Raw genomic sequence first — 17,032 nt, forward strand, 5'->3', positions numbered from 1 at the left:
TTCTGGAAGCAGATAGTGGCAGTGGTTTTACAACCACGCAGATGTACTAAAAACCATTGAATGCACACTTTAAAAGGGTGGCTTTTAGGCTTTGTGAGTTAGATCTCCATAAACGTACTGTGTACCGGGAGTTTCCCTCATGGCTCTGGTTAACGAACGCAACTAGTATCCATTAGGATGCGGGTTTGATCCCTGGCCTCGCTCAGTGGATTAAGGATCTGGCGTTGCCGTGAGCTGTGCTGTAGGTTGCAGACGCTGCTTGGATCTGGTGTTACTGTGGCTGTGGTGTAGGCCAGCGGCTGTAGCTCCGATTCAACCCCTAGCCTGGGAACCTCCGTATGCCGCAGGTGCGGCCCTAAAAGGACAAACCAAAACGTACCATGTACCTATATGTCCGTTTGTGCATTGTGGCTTCAATAATATTGGATAATAGCATCTCTAGGGTCCGACGGCCCAGTTCGGATCCTAGCTTTGCCAGTTAAGATTATATAGTATAGGGAGTTCCTGTCATGGAGCAGTGGAAACAAATCCAACTAGGAACCATGAGGTTTCGGGCTCGATCCCTGGCCTCGCTCAGTGGGTTAAGGATCTGGCATTGCCGTGAGCTGTGGTGTAGGTCACAGATGCAGCTCGGATCTGACGTCGCTGTGGCTCTGGCGCAGTCTGGCAGCTGTAGCTCCGATTGGACCCCTAGCCTGGGAATCTCCATATGCCTCGGGTGCAACCCTTAAAAAAAAAAAAAAAAAGGATTATATAGTATCTTTATGGTCTTCTGCAGTTTACTGAACCTCCCCGGACTCCCGTTTTCCTAACCGGGACCATCTCAAAGCGTCATCATGATAATTAAATAGGCTACAAACCAGAAGCCCCTAGAAACATGCCTGGCAGGCACCGGAGGGGTTAGTCGAGTCAGCCGATACTAATATCACTAGTTTCACTACCAGAAATCCCCCAGGGCCCCTTCCAATTGTGGTCCACACCTGGGCCCAGCTCCAGCCCCTCCTCCTCCCTCTCCTTCCCCTCCCCCCTTTGCCTGCAGATGGTCCTGGCTAATGTGAGAACCGTTGCCATGACAACCACTCCGCTCCCTGCAGCAGTGACTTCATTGGAGCCTGGTGTCACGTGAAGGTTCTGGGCAGCATCACTGTAGAGAACATTGCCAGGAAACCCTGAGGTTTAAGGGGCAGGAGAGCAGGACCTGTCAGGGGATGGGGCCACGCCCTCCACAGCGAGGCAGGCAGAGCCTCCTCCACAGGAGGCCAGCCCTCTGTGCCCAGGCTGGAGTTCATATCTTTAAATGAGGGTGGACTAGACGTCAGGAATCTGCTTTCTGACCCTGTAACTTAATGTTCAGAGGGCAATGGGGCAGAACACAGGAGCAGCAAACCAGCACGCCCTGCAAACGGCCGTCTGGAGGCAGGCACCCTCCCCAGGTCCCCCAGCCCTCAGCCCTGGCCGCCCTTGACCAGCTAGTCTTCCCCAAGGCTAGATGTGAAGAAGTGGCTGGGGCAGGGAGTCCCCTTGTGGTGCAGAAGGTTAAGGGTCCAACGTTGTCACTGCTGTGGCGTGAGTTCAGTTCCTGCGGGCGCTGGCTCCTGAGGCTTTCATGCTTCCCCTCCAAGCTCTCTTCCAAAGCACGGTGAGCTGGGCTGACCAGCTGGCCGGGAGTCAGGGAGCTGCCCCCTGCCCACTGCAGAGAGGGCTGGCCACTCCCCCTGAAAGGGCAGGCGGGCAGTGGCAGGGGTACCCCTCCTCCCTCTTTATCAGCAGGCTTCTTGCTGAGAGCATCGTGGAGCAGAAGTGAGCAGAGCAGGGATGTGAGTTCTCATCCACTCCCTGCAGGCAGCACTGTCTATAGCCATTGGAGCAGAAAGGCCAGCCTGTCGCTTGAAACTCTGGCCCTGCCTCCGAGCTTGCCAGGTGGAGTCCACAAGTGCCCCGGGGCTGCCCTCACACTGCCGCTCAGCCCTGAAGCCAGGCACTGCCCCTTCTATCCTAGCAGGAAGGCTCCCTGAAGCCGGTGCCCCAAATCCTCAGCTGTTCTCCGCGTTGGGTGAGGGTCGAGGAGGATGTGGGCTCCAGGGGCAGGGCCCAGGGAAGGGGTTGTGCTAAGCAGGACACAGAGGGAGAGGAACCCTTTGGGCGCTGCCCCGCAGCTGACAGCTGCCCACCCTGCGGCACTGCGGCAGCGGCCCAGCGGCGCCCCCTGGTGGCCTATCTCTGCATTGAGCTCCCGGCGGTGCAGCCTGGGGAGCAGAAGAGGGGGACCCTCAGGTGGGAAGCCTGGGGATGGCTGAGTGGGCTTTCCCAAGCATCGGGCGTGTGCGCCAAGGGAGCAGACTTGGAGTAAAGGCCCAGGACACACCGCCCCACGGCCTCACATCAGGAAATCAAAGCCCTGATTTCTGTGGCTGCAGCAAGGTGTGCAGATTTCTCAGATATGACCTGCTGCATCATGTCACCACATGTGAGGCTTGGACGGTGCAGATTTTTGGGGCCCCATCTCCATCCAGCTGAGATGTAACCTCTGGGGTCGATGCCCTGGCACCTGCATCTTGAACACACCCTGGGAGGGAGCAGATGCTCATACAGGCTCTGCCAACCACAGAGCTGCACGGCCAGACTCTGGTTAGCCTTGGGTATCTCTGCCTCCACTCCCATGTTTTATTGAAGGAGAACTGCAGCCCAGGGAGGGCAAGCGATTGACCCAAGGCCCCACAGCCAGCTAGCATGTGCGCTGGGGAAAACCGAGGGCCAATTCTTCACCCGCCCCAAGCTGCCTCCTCCCCGTCCCATCCCCTACCTCGCACTACCACTGGCCCAGGGCCCATTGGTGACGTTAAAGGGTCCCTGAGCCAAGTCTTCTCACTCCATCAATATCGAAACTATCCATGAGCTGGAAAGATCCCTGCTGGCCATCTCACTTGCTAGTTGAGGGTGTCGGGCTTCTCCAGAGCAAGGATGGAGCCCTCAGGAGCCTGCAGGGGAGCAGGAGCCCCTGAGACTGGCAGCGTGGGATTTGTCACGCTGCAGGTCTCTCTGACAGCCGCCTCCAACAATATTGTGACTTACGTGGGGGGCGAGTGGAACGACAGAATTAGTAACAGAATAAGCCGTCCCCCGCCTGTGCGCTCCTGGGAGGGGTGCTTCTTGCGTGCAGGCCTGCCAGGGTCTTCCAGGGGCCTCTGGGGGCAGCGGGTGGTGAGGAAAGGGACACAGGGAAGGGCTGGCGCTGGCACTGGGCTCTGGGCTCTGGTCAAGGGCAGGGGAGGTTTGTGTGCAGAATCTTCTGTCCTCTGCAGGTTTCAGCCCCTGCGCCCAGCATCATGCTGGACCATGCCTTCAGAGGCTGGAGCTCCATGGAGCCCATCAAGGGCAAGGTCAATGGCTGTGAACATCCTCAGAACTCACCCAGTGTGACCTCTGAGCAGGGAGTGGAGACCAACGTGTGTGGGGATGGTGGGCAGGGATGGAGCGGGGAGTGAGATGGATGTGCACTGCCCTCCCTGGCTGGACCTTGAAGGTCACGTCCCTGAGCAGAGGAAATGGATGGAAAGGTGTCATCCCGAGCCATGGGACTCGGTGTCAGCATAGGTGCTCATACACAGATTCCGGTGGTGATGCGCTAACAGACTCCAAAGCTCTTTCCTGGTGGTGGCACTCAGCACAGTGGGGAGAGGGTGGCCCGCTGGCTGGGGCTGGGGTCCCTTTGTTAGAGAGATGTTTATGTTTGCAACTGGCTTTTATCATAGTGGTGTTTGACCTTCGGGTACTAGGAGTCCGAACTGTAACAAATCTTCGAATTTACAAAGACTTGACCATCACTCGGGATCTCAAGTGGTCAGGAAAGGTTATTTTTTCTTTGTGGGAGTTGTTGAGAGAGGGAGTGTGTGTGTTTGTTTGTGTGCGTGTCTGCGAGTGTGTGTCTGCAACTGTGTGTCTGTGTATGTGTGTCTGTGTGAGTGTGTCTGTGTGTGTCTGATGCTAACCCTGGCTCTCCCAAGTCCTTTAGCCCGGATTTATAGGTGGGTCTCTTTGGTGCTGTTTCAGTTTACACGGCAATCACCCTGCTGGTGACATGTCTCGGTGCCTCTCAACCCCAGCTTGACACAGAGGGGCCAGCGGAGGCCTCTGGAGCCTGACTGCCCCCCCTCCCCCAGCTGGTAAGCTGGCCCAGCCTTTCCCTGTCTGGGCTGGAGCCGTGTGCTGTTTCTCCCACTCCTGAGATGCATCTTGCAAGCTCTGAAATGCCAGCCTTGGAAACGTTCTTCCTCTCGGGCCGCTTCCTATTGGGTCCCACCTGGTCCAGCCACTCACAGCAGAAGCCAGACTAGCCTTAACCACCAGATGCAAATCCTCCAGGGCCCCGGCCTGGGTGAACCTGAATGTGGGGTCAGGATGTTGGTGGAGGTGGTGAAGAATTTAGCAATTACTGCAGTTTACTTCATTGTCAGCCAGTAATTAGGCTGGTCCAGGGAGCTCCCTGGTGGTCTGGTGATTTGCGCTTTCACTGCTGCAACCTGGGTTCAATCCCTGGTCTGGGACCTGAGATTCCCACATCAAGCTACTGCATGCTGAGGCCAAAAGAAATAAATAAAATTAAAAATTAGAAAATTGAAAAAATAAAGCTGTGCAGAACTTGGAGAAATGTGACTGCTGGGTGACGGAGCCCCATGTCCCCCGCACCCTCCTGCATGCCCCTAAACCTGCTCGGGTCCTGATTCTCCATGGGCGGCTCTGATCCATATCATCAGGTTTCAGACCGAAGGCCCCAGAAGGGCCTTGAGGCCCGGCGCTGCGCTTCCGAGGCTCGCTCATAGGGACCCAGACTGGAGATGGAACAGCAGCGCCATGTGGGGGGGATCGGGCCTGGCGACCTCTCCATGCATGAGGGCGTCCCTGCCAGAAGGCAGAGCCCGCTAAGGGGATGGCACCACCTCCTGGGTGAGAGAGCCCAGAAGCGCCCCCCCCCCCGCTTCCCCTGCCCACCCCTTCTGTACCTCCTGGCAAATAAGAGCTGCCCCATGCGTTGAACCTGCTGTGCACCGGGCACCCTGAGTTAGCTCGTCATCCTCACAAGGGCACCTGGCAGGTACTGTCATTCTGCCTGCTTCGCCAAGGGGAAGACTCAGCCAGCAGAGGCCTTGTTTCAGGTCAGACAGGCCAGGCTGGCACAGCCAGCACCTGCGCCCGCCTCTCCCAGCTCTGTGACCGGGCTACTCCATCCCCCGTGGGCCCTTTACCGTCTTGGTTCCTCGGCTGGCGAGGTCATGGTCTTGCCCTCTGGAACCCAGTTCTGACATCAGAGCAGAAAGGACCCTGTCTGCATCACCCTCCCAGGCACCGTCTGCCCTCAGAGACCCCGTGCACTGCTTTAGCCCTGCTCCTCCCGTATCTGCGGCGGGAGACACGTCCTCGTGACTCTCCGTGCGCATGTGCGCAGGACTACAGAGCGGTGCACGTATGACCGTGTGAGTCTGATGTGAGGGTGTCTGCAGAACACTGCTGGCTGGACCCCAGGTGGGTGCATGTGTCTGGAGGCGTGCGTGTGGATTTTGAGGCACTGGGTTGTAGTGGAAAGAATAGGGCTTTGGAGACACACAGACGCAGACGTGGGAGGTGCCTAGTCTCGGGCCTGTCTAGTGGTACACACACAGTGAGTGGGCACTGTTTGCATTTGCCTCTGTGTGTGTGTGTGTGTGTGTGCGTGTGTGTGCGCGCGCCCTCGCAGCTGGTTCCGGTTTCCTTGAGGGCTGGTCCTTACCCCAAAAACTCATGCTTTCTGTGGTCTTCTGTATATAAACCCCGCCCCACTTGCAGTGCCCCAGTGTATGCTGGGAGGATGCTGTTTGGGGCAACTGTGTGTTACCATGGTGATGGCATTTTTGGAGCCTGGGGAGCACACATATCCTCCCCACTGCTCCATTTTCAGGGCAAGGCTTGGAGCAGCAGCCAGGACAACCTTCATGCTCCCCGCACCCCCACACCTTATCACCCTATAGTGCTGGGAGCCCCATCCCCCCTGCTTCTCTCTGTCTCTTTCTGTCTCCCTCTGTCTCTCTGTCTCCCTCTTTCTCTCACACATACACACGCGCACAGTTTAAATTGCCCCTATCTAGGCACAGGGTGTGCAAGAGATAGAGCCCCAAGAGGTGGATGTCTTCTAGTCATGGGGCTCCTGCTGCACCCCCAGAGATGGGTCTGCCACCGGGGAATGTGGTCACAGCCAGACTTCCCTAGGAGCCCTCACCCCTAGCCCCACCTGAGCTGAGCCTTCGGGACCAGTGTGGCATGCCCGAGATGGCCACCAGAGGACACTGCTGGGGCACAGAGGGAGTTCTGGGGTGGTGCCTCTGCAGATGATCCAAGCCTGGGGCAAAGAGCAGAGCCACGCTCTGCCCCAGCTGTCCCACCCTCTGTCCCTAGATTGTTCCCAGTCTGTCCCACCCTCTGTCCCCAGATCTTTCCCAATCTGTCCCACCCTCTGTCTCCAGATCTTTCCCAGTCTGTCCTACCCTCTGTCCCCAGATCTTTCCCAGCTTTAGCCCCAGCTCTGTCCCTGGCCCTGTCCCACTCTGTCCCAGCCTCCTCTGCATGCCCACGTGTACTGGGGACAGCAGCCTGATGCCACATGTTCTTCATTAATGTGTCTCTGTGCCTCCACCACTCCCCCCTGCCCAGCCTCCCATCCCTCCGGTGACCCGGCTGAACTGAGTCACTTCCAAGGGCTCTGTGGCTCTGATCTGGGACAAGTCCAGGAGACTCTGGGTCATCCTGCCCCCTCTCCTGCCATGGGGAAAAGTGGCTGTGGGGGGCTCTCTTGGGAAGAGAGATGGGGAGAGGGGCCGGACTCAGGGCTCAGTACAGGAGGGTGTGTCTTTTCCTGACACTTCTGGAGCGCTAAGAGCCAGGTTCCCAACACCCCCCTGCCCCCCGCCCCGCTCCAGGGCCTGGAGCCTTAGAGGACACAGAGCAACCCTCCCTAGGCTGGCCACCATGTGAGTTAGACACTTTTCTCTTAAACAGAGAAAAAGAAACATCTTTTTAATGGAACATTTACCTATCCATTCTTTTATATGTCTTTTTTTTTTTTTTTGCCTCACCGTGGCATGTGGAAGTTCCTGGGCTAGGGATCCAACTACTGCAGTGACCATGCCAGCCCTTAACCCACTGTACCACAAGGGAACTCACTCCTTTTGCTTGTTTGTTTTGTGTCCTTTTAGGGCCAAACCTGCAGCATATGAGGGTTCCCAGGCTAGGGGTTGAATCGGAGCACTGTAGCTGCCAGCCTATGCCACAACCACAGCAACCAGGATCTGAGCTGCATCTGCAACCTACACCACAGCTCGCAGCAATGCTGGATCCTTAACCCACTGAGCGAGGCTAGGGATCAAACCTGCATCGTCATGCATGCCAGTCAGATTCATTTCCGCTGAGCCACGATGGCAACTCCCCCTCCTTTTTTTTTTTCCTTTTTTTCTTTTTGCCTTTTCCAGGGCTGCTCCCATGGCATATGGAGGTTCTCAGGCTAGGGGTCTAATCGGAGCTGCAGCCACTGGCCTATACCACAGCCATAGCAACGAAGGATCCGAGCCATGTCTGCGACCTACACCACAGCTCACAGCAACATGGGATCCTCAACCCACGGAGCGAGGCTGGGGATTGAACCCGCAACCTCATGGTTCCTTGTCGGATTCCTTAACCTCTGCGCCAAGACGGGAACTCCCTCCTCCTTTTTAATATACTTTTATTGTGGTCGAATCTCCCCATTTTTTTTTTCTTTTCTTTATCGGCTACCCTGTAGCATATGGAGTTCCTGGGCCAGGGATCAGATCCAAGCTGCAATTGCAACCTGTGCCACAGCTGCAGCAATGCTGGATCCTTAACCCACTGTGCCAGGCCGGAGATTGACCCTGTGTCCCAGTGCCCCAGATGCCACCCACCCTATTGCACCACCGCAGAAAGGCCTCTCTCTGTTCTTGAAGCGCTCACGGGGCTCCTGTTCTGTGCTGTGGCCGGCTTGGTGCGGGTGGTGCTGCCTTGTGTTGTGTGGAGAGGAGTGGGGGTTTCTTCCTGGACTCGCCATGCCCTGCGCTGCCTGTGACCCTCTCTGAAGCTTTGTTTTCTCATCTGTGAAATGGGGCAGCACACAGCTCCCCAGGTGTTGTGAGGGTCCAACTTGATGCTGCCTGCCGAGAGTTGTCACGCTCGTCCCTGAGTCCCTCTTGGTCCCCTCCTCTTTGGGACTGCTCCGTCCCTGGGGTCGTGCGTGCCTTGTTCCTCATCTCTGCCAATCCCGTGGCAAGCACCACCCTGGCTCAGAAACCCACCTCTTGGCACCAAGTCCCATGTTTTCACACAGGCACGTTATAGCACCAAGCTTTAAAAATAAATGTACATTCTCTGACCCTGTGTTCCATGCCAAGACATCCGCACAGCCCCAAGCAGCTCACAAGGTGACCCTTGCCAGGACAAATAGGCATGGGCGGCCACAGGCGTGACACACGAAGGCTTGTCTTTGTCCCCACCAGCCAGCCACCTGGAGCTCCCAGAATGAGACCCCTTCCACCCAGGCCCCAGGAGGGAGGGGCAGGCTGAACTGGGTATGGGGCTGGTCCTCAGGAAAGGTGCCTCAGAGGTTCTGGAAGGGCCTTGGGCCTGACTGCCTCCCGCCCTGGCTGACAAGACAGAGCAGCTGGGCTGAGCTTAGTCTTGGGGAAAAAATACCTCCTGGAGGGCACCTTTCTGGGTGGGGAAGGTGCATGGGCTCTGGGCAAGAACCGCAGAGGGTCCAGACAGGAGCCTGATGCCAGCATCCCTGGGTCCCCGACGCCCCCTTTCAGGGAGGCTTTGGGGGATCTGCTTCCATTCCGCGACCTGGGTCTCAAGGTCAAGGACAAGCCTTGGGGCAGAGCCGACTGAGGTTTCTGCCCAAAGCCTGTCCCATCCGTTCTCTGCCTGGAGTGGTGGAGGGAGGAGAAAGTTCCTGAGCCCTTCCTTCTTGCTAGTGCCCTCGGTTTGGAGCGTTTTCAGCCTGGGAGGTGGTGGGTACATTTCTGCTCTGGTTGAGTCTTCTCCGTCCAAGCTAGTATGCACCCCTCACCTCCTGGGGATGCGGTCACCCTGCACCTCCTGGCCCCTCACCTCCTGGGGATGCGGTTGCCCTGTACCTCCCGGCCCCTCACCTCCTGGGGATGTGGTCGCACCTACCTCATCCAGCTCCTTCTCTTCTCCCCCTAGACCCAGAGTCCCAGAGGAAGAGGACAGTGCAGAATGTTCTGGATCTCCGACAGAACTTGGAAGAGACCATGTCCAGCCTGCGAGGGTCCCAGGTGACTCACAGGTGAGAGCGAGCTGCCCCCTTTCCCTCCATTGTGGAGAGCAGGGCCCACAACCTTGGCCCAGGCATTCGAGGTCGGCAGCCATGCACAGACACTCACCGTGGAGGCAGAGCTCCGGGTGGGGGCTCCCGCCACATCCACACGTCGGCAGGGGCAGCATGGCGTCTGCTTCTGCTTGAGAATTAGATTCTGCGTAATTAGGTTGGAGCATCATTGGAAGTGGGATGGGCAGCAGAAGCCACCCGCAGGGCTCAGGGTGTGCCCATCCACGCCCTCCCCGCTGCTTTGCCTCACCATCGCCAGGGGCTGTTCCCTCCCTTCCTCTCCCTGTTCTGAAGCCTCTACTGTGCCCTTCCCGACACCCAGGGTTGTTCTTGCCCCTTCAGCCAGTGGCCACACAGTGGCCTGCATTCCACGCCACGTGGACGCCCTTCCACCTGCTCCTCGAGGCACCTGGGCTCTGGCCGCCGGGCAGGGTGCTCAGCCCTCCCATGGCACCTCTCCTACACCGGCATCCTGGCCGCAGGCTCTGCATGACTCAGAGTTTCCCCACTGGCTCCTCGGGCTGCCCGGATGAGCTCATGCTGTCAGCTCCAAGGGGGACGGAAGGCTGGGCTACACCCTGGGGGTGGAGGGGAGCAAACCGCCAGGATTGAGAAATCCTGGGGGGCGTAGAGCAGGAAGGCTGAGAGAGGGGGACAGGCAGCCTCTCCAGCTGGACTGGAAGTCGGTTCCTCCCCGCCTCCTGGGGTTGGAAAATGAGAACAAAGTTGGGATACAGGGGCAAGGGGAAAGGGCTTTTCATAGCCCAAGTGTGTGGCCAAGTGAAGTCCAGACTAAAGTTGCATACCTCCAGTGACAGAGAGCTCATCACCTCTCAGCCCTCCTCTCCTTGTGGAGGTGGCGGGGGGTGGGAGGGATGGTTATGAAGCAGAGCTGAAATCAGGCCTCAGGGGCTCCTCCACCCCCACGTCGCCTCGCCTTCATTTCTCCATCCTTCACAGCCCTGAGCGGGAATCCAAGTGGGACAGAGGTCTGGCTCAGCCTTGCTCACCATTTTAGGGTCACAGCAGATCAAATCTTGAACGTCCTCCTCCCCCAACCAGGGAAGGCGTTGGAACAGGGCTCAGTACCAGATCACCCACCAGCCCCATGCCAAAAAGGTACCAAGTGCTTGGTTCCTGTGAGGGCCACGCCCAAAGTGACTCACCCACAGGCAAGAACAGAAGCAGCAGCCTGGCCTCCTGTTCCCCTGCCTCCCAGCCCCCAGCCTCCCACGTTAAGGCAGCCTGACCTCAGGCAGGCTCTGCTTTCTGCTTGGCTGGGTGGAGCGGGAAGACGGAGGCCAGAAGCCGTTTGCTTGAGGTTGACTGGCTTGCAGGGAGCGCCTCTGGCCTCTGGCTTCTCTCTCCCCTTATGGGAGGAACCCAGAGCCCTGAAGCTGGTTTTTCTGTTTACTCTGGACCCAGGGCCACTTCCTCTCTTGGCCTTTGGTTTAGATTACTCCTGGTCCACACTTTGGTAGCCAGAACAATGATTCCCTGAGTTTGTATGGCTCATGAAAGTGTGCTTTCTATCAGTCGGCCCTTCCTTCTGCCCTGGGAGGAGTGGACAGGATGTGTACACATCCCCTGAGTCGGAGAAAGAGCCGTGGGAGGCCGGGGGAAGGGGTCACATGCTGGAGTCACACAGACCAATCGGGGTGGCTTCTGCATCCAGCGAGCTTAGAGCCCGGCCGGCTGTGCTCAGGCGCCGTGCTGGACAAACCCAGCCTCCATCCCGGAGGAGCCTGTGGTCCAGTAAGGCTACTGCCATGCTGGAGCTCACAGGCTGACCCTAGATTCAGTTCCTTTTTGGAAACCTTACCTCCAGCCCTGCTTCCTCTGTTTCTCTGACTGGTTCCCCCAGCAAGGAGAGAGGCCGGGCTAGCGGGCTGGGGCGGGAGAGGAAACGAAATCCCCCTGCCACTGCATCATGCCCTCTACCCCAACAATGGCCTCCCCAGAGAGTTGCAAGGTGGAAGGGCTGAATCTAGGACCCGAGTTTGGGCTAGAATGTCCTTTGCCTACTCAAAGGGGTCTAGAGGTGCAGCTGGGGATAAAGAGAGGCAGTGAGCTGGAGTGGTACCTATAGGGCAGAACGCTGAACAGGCTGCCTGCCAGGACCAGTGGGCGAGGCAAGGGCCTGCCCCACCCCTGTGGCTTGAGCACCAGGTACCAACCTGGCACTGTGCAGACTTCGATACGGGGGAGGGGGGGGTGTGACACAGGCCACTATGCAGGACCAGGGGCTCGCCTTCAGGGAACCTCCATCCTCTCCCAGGGCTGCAGTAAGCAGAACAGGGTGTGACACAAGGGACAGACAGAATGGCCCAAGGGGAGAAGCTGGAGGAGAAAAACCATTTTCTCACCATTGGTAGAGACAGTTTTGGAGGATTTGGGGCTCTTTAAGGAACTTTACAAAAACAGGAATAGAAAAAGCAGTGTCCCAGACCCATCCGACCCCCTAGAGTGACTAAGAAATGGATGTTTTCACAGAGTTAAGGTTCCAGTGCTTTGCGTAACACATGTTGCCTCCCCCACCCCACCCCCGTCCCCGTGCCCAGCTTTCTTGGCCCCCAGATCCCATGTCGAGAATCAGCTCAGTCTGGCTTTATTTAGGCCCAGCCACTGAGACCCTCCCTATGGTTGATTTGGGCTGGGTGGGATTGTGGGGTTCTGAGCGGCCTGTCCAAATAGACCCCACTCTGCTTTCTCTCTGCAGCCCCTGTGGCCCTGGGGAACAAAGGACACCTCGCTCTAGAGGCCCAGACCCCTGGACTCTGGCTGTCCAGCACTAAGCTGCCTCCCTGCCCTAGCCCAGTAGGGCCTGAGGCTTGGGGCTCCAATGGCCATTTCCCCATGACTTCTCCTCTGTCCACTCAAGGCTGCTCTGTCCTCTGCCGAGGTCCTGCTGCTTCTCCTGATGCCCCTGCCTTGGCTGGCACTAGGCTTAGGATACCTGCCGCACATCTCATCAAGTTTCCAAAGCTGGAGTTCCCCTTGTGGCTTAGGGGTTAGCGAACCCGACTAGTGCCCATGAGGATGCGGGTTTGATTCCTGGCCTTGCTCAGTGGGTAAAGGATCTCACATTGCCGTGAGCTGGCATGTAGGTTGCAGACATGGCTTGGATCCCTTGTTGTTGTAGCAGTGGCGTAGGCTGGCAGCTACAGTTGCCATTGGACCCCTAGCCTGGGAACCTCCATATGCTGTGGGTGTGGCCCTAAAAGACAAAAAAACAAAGTCAATTTCCCAAAGCTTAACCTTCGCGCTCTGTGCCCCTCTGCTGACTGCGATCCAGTTAGGGAAGCAACCAGCCCTGAACTTACAAACGAGATGGTAGACGGCCTGAACAAAACAGATGATCAAGGCCCTTCACACTCCCGCGGCTCCCCCAGGTCTCACTGGCCCCTTCCCATTTATTGAGCACCTTCTGTATACCAGGCACTGTGTTAGGTCTTGCACATGTGGTGCTTACAACTCTATGTATGATCAAGTAGCTGTTAATGCTTTTGCCCCCATTTTACAGATGAGGAGATGGAGGCTTAGTGAGGTTTCTGATTTTCTTTTGGCTTGCTGACCAGTAAAGGTAGAAAAAGATTTAAACCTGGGTCACAGTACAGAATCTGTGCCCCTGCAGTGTACCAGTTTCCTTCCCTAGTGCTAACCATCATCTTCCTTTGACAGCCTGAGCAGACGTATCCCAGGGGACCTACACGGAAAGGGAACTCAGGCTCGTGGACAGAGGTGGGGGGGGCGTGAGAGCGGGTGGCCGTCTGAGGACGGGGGTCACAGTGGGTGCAGGGCTGGGGTTAACCAGTGTACTTCTGTCCGCCCAGCTCCCTGGAGATGACCTGCTACGACAGTGACGACGCCAACCCCCGCAGCGTGTCCAGCCTGTCTAACCGCTCGTCGCCCCTCTCCTGGCGCTACGGCCAGTCCAGCCCGCGGCTGCAGGCCGGGGACGCGCCGTCGGTGGGCGGGAGCTGCCGCTCCGAGGGGCCACCCGCCTGGTACATGCACGGGGAGCGCGCGCACTACTCGCACACGATGCCCATGCGCTCCCCCAGCAAGCTCGGCCACATCTCGCGCCTGGAGCTGGTCGAGTCCCTGGACTCGGACGACGTGGACCTCAAGTCCGGCTACATGAGCGACAGCGACCTCATGGGCAAGACCATGACGGAGGATGACGACATCACCACCGGGTAGGGGCGGCTCCTGGGCAGCCAGGAGAGGCGGGGTGGACAATCCAGGTGGTGGGACGCCGGAAGGGCACATGGGGAGGATAAGGGGACTGCGGACAGTCTAGCGTGCGGATGCTGAAAGGGTGGGTGTCCTCACGCCTGGGGAGGGTACTGCGCTGTGACAAGGACAGCATGCGGGGCCTCACCTGCTGGTCTGGCAGCCGGTGATGTTGGGGGTGGGTGGGTATGGAGCCGACATCTGAGGAGCTGATTGGTCAGCGAAGATGCCCTTCTCATTGGCCCGCTTGGCTGTCATTCTCTGGCGCGCCCCGCCCTCCTCCTGGTCTTTGCTGGGAGCCGCAGGTGGCTCAGGTCTTTCAGGATCCTTGTGCTGCTCAGTGGGCGTCAGGCAGCCAGCTCCCTGCCCTGTTCCCTTGAGGGGCTGCTGGAAGTGAGGCTGAGAGCGCGTGTGTTGGAAGCGCTGGAGAACCAGGCGCAGTAGTCGCTCTGCTTACGCCAGGTCTCAGCCCCTGGCCCCACCCCAGCTCTGGCCCCGGCTCTCGTCTGGTTTCTTCCTCTTAAGCTTCTGACAACGTAGTAATTTCCGAGTCCCAACCCCAGTGTATCAAACCCTTCTTTGCTGTCTTCCTCTTTTTCTTTTCTGCCCTAGTTGACAGCGTTGGGTTTGTGGAGACATTGGACCTAGGGGACATAGGGACAGTCTGGGAAGTGAGAGGAGACAGGAGGAGGGAAGTGCTGGGGCTTAGGAGTCCAAGCCCTGAGGCTGGAGTGCTGCACTGCTCCTGGAAGCCCTGGGGCATCTCTCCCCTGAGCCACCCCAACTCCCTTCTTTGGTTTGCGGAGCCTCCAAGGGACCACGTAGTGCTCTCCCCCCACCCCATCCCCCTGGAACAGTGCAAACTGGGAGAGTGGGAAGGAGCCGAGCTCCAGGCCGGCCACTGCTCTCCACCCGGAGCTGTACTGGGAGGACCGGGCGGGCCTGTCCAGCTGACAGGCTGCTCTGGAGCAAAACAACTGACTCATGAATGGGGTTGTTTACTGCCTCTCAGTCCCAGGGGCCGGCCGACCTCAGGCTTAAACCCACCAGCCGGGCTCGGCTGGAGACCAGGCATCCAGCTCCTCAGGACAGAGGCTGTGCAGGGCGGGCCAAGAGCCTCTGTGGCCGATGGCCTCTCTCTCTCCTCTGATCTCCTCTGAGGTGTCAGGTCCTGCCCTCCAAGGGCACCCAGCTGGACAGGGCAGCGGCACCACCCTGGGTACCAAGGGGTCTGAAAGTCCCCTGTGTGGGAAGGCCTGGGGCTGCCTTCAAGGGCCCCAGACCAGGCAGAGGGAGGTGAGAGCTGGCGCTGCCCCCTTCCCCAGTGGCCACACCAGAAAACTCCATGGGTAGGACTTCCGCTTTTGGGGGGACCCCAGGTTGAGGTGGTGGCCGGACCTGTGGCACCTGACCGGTGTGTGAGCTGCGGCATGTCCGCCCATCCAGGCTTGGCGCTGTCTCTGCTCTTTGTAAACGCTCTGTGGAGTGTTTGCTGTCATCTGTAATTGCTGTTACTACTGCTGTTATGGTTAGAATCCCCCCAGAGCAGGCGAGGGACTCCTGCCCTCCCAGGGTCCCAGCCCTGCCCTCAGACACGGGCAGTCTAGCTGAGCACCATCAGAACCCACAGCAGGGACAGACGTGGTGGCAGCTGGCCAGTCTTGGGGACATAGATCCAGGAGGGTAGGGGTCAGGAGTGCTGGGAGGGGTGGGAAAGACACCCGATACCCACCCTCTGGACAGTGAATCAGTGCCAGAGCCGAGCACGCTAGGCTGCCAGGAACCAGCCCGAAGCCTGGGGAGCCTGGAGATCAAGGGGGGGCTAGAGAACAGAGAGTGGGCCTGGCGATGCCTAAGGGGGCCTCACTTCGAACCGCGGTGCTGGTTCCAAGGTCCCTTCACAGGCGTTTTTACGGTCAGTCTGCCATTAACGGCAACTCTCACCACCCCAGTTTTAAGGGGTCTCAGGCAGTAGCTCCCCCGCCAGGACCATAAACACAGCCATTCTTAAAGGGGCTTAGGAGTCAAGGGGAACCGATTTTAATCCCCAGTAATTTTAATGTAAACAGTTACTCCTCAATTATGTGTTTTCCTGGCTGAGTGTCGTGTGTTTTCACTAGAAGCCAGGCCTCCTAGGTGCCAGCAAAGCTTGAGGAAACCTGCAAACCGGGACACACGTGCCCAGCCTCCCACAGGCCTCCCAAAACCTGGATGGAAACCAGGTTTTGTCATTTTAAAAAAATGTCGCCCTCTTGGGAGTTCCCGTCGTGGCTTAGTGGACACGAATCTGACTGGCATGCATGAGGATGCAGGTTCGATCCCTGGCCTCGCTCAGTGGATTAAGGATCTGGCATTGCCGTCAGCTGTGGTGGAGATCCCACCAGTGTGGCTTGGGTCCCGCTTTGCTGTGGCTCTGATGTAGGTCAGCAGCTATAGCTCCGATTCGACTGATTCGACCCTTAGTCTGGGAACTTCCACAGGCCGAGGGTGCGGCCTTAAAAAAGCAAAAATTAAAAACGTCCCACTCTTGAGAAAACCGCTTTTCCTATGCCTACAACAGGCAGGGCTGTTCCCTTCTCACCGGCCAGGGACACCCAGCCACCCCCGTCAGCCACTGCCGCTGGCCGCTCACTTCCTGCCTGTCAGGGTGCCCAGCACATGGCCAGCAGGACAGGTGAGGCTGACAGACGTGGTTCCCACGCGCCATCCAGGTGAGCCACAAAGGGTGGAGGTGACCGGAGGCTTTCTGGGTGCTCTGGATTATCTGCGGGGGGCTCTCCCCAAACCGTGTTCTGTCCCCGACAGCCCTCCCCGCTCCACCTGATCCCCGGCTCCTCGGTGCTCACCTGGGTGAGCGCAGGAAAGGCAGATTCTAGAATGAGGAAGAGGAATCCTCTGTAGCTGCCAGAATCGTCATATACTTACTCGGAGTTGTTTATTTCAGCAGTTGTGGTAAAATATGTGTTTGTATATGGTTCATTTCTTAACCACTTTTAGGTTGAAGAGTTCAGTGGCATTCATTACATACACGTTGTTGGCTCATGGTCCCCAGTTGTCATCTTCAGGATGTCCTCGGCTTCCCACCCTGAAACTCTGTCCCCATTAAACACTCGCTCTCCACCTCCCACTCTCCAGCCTCTGGCCCCAGTCCTTCCACTTTTTGTCTCTGAGCTTAACTAATCTAGGGACCTCATTGACGTGGGATCACACAGTATTTATCTTGAAGAAACTGGCTGCTTTCACTCAGCGTCAGGTCCTCTAGGTTCATCTGGGTGGTAGCAGGTGTCAGAATTTCCTTCCTCACAGGTTCCGTTGTGGCGAAGCAGCAACGAATCCGACTAGTGTCCATGAGGTTGGATTTGATCCCCGGCCTCGAGGATCCGGCGTTGCCGTGAGCTGTGGTGTAGGTCA

General features: G+C 57.9%; 1 protein-coding gene across 4 annotated transcripts in view; it reads left to right on the forward strand.

Annotated features, from left to right (window-relative positions):
* Positions 1 to 17,032, forward strand: part of NAV1 (neuron navigator 1) — a 217,303-nt gene that overhangs the window by 119,598 nt on the left and 80,673 nt on the right. For all 4 annotated transcript variants that reach the window (XM_047755313.1, XM_047755315.1, XM_047755314.1 and 1 more), the window contains exons 5-6: positions 9,241 to 9,343; positions 13,219 to 13,584. In XM_047755313.1, the coding sequence (XP_047611269.1) occupies positions 9,241 to 9,343; positions 13,219 to 13,584 (469 nt within the window). The remainder of the gene's footprint in view (positions 1 to 9,240; positions 9,344 to 13,218; positions 13,585 to 17,032) is intronic.

Source organism: Phacochoerus africanus, chromosome 12 (assembly GCF_016906955.1).
Source record: "Phacochoerus africanus isolate WHEZ1 chromosome 12, ROS_Pafr_v1, whole genome shotgun sequence".
NCBI classification, from domain to species: Eukaryota; Metazoa; Chordata; class Mammalia; order Artiodactyla; family Suidae; genus Phacochoerus; species Phacochoerus africanus.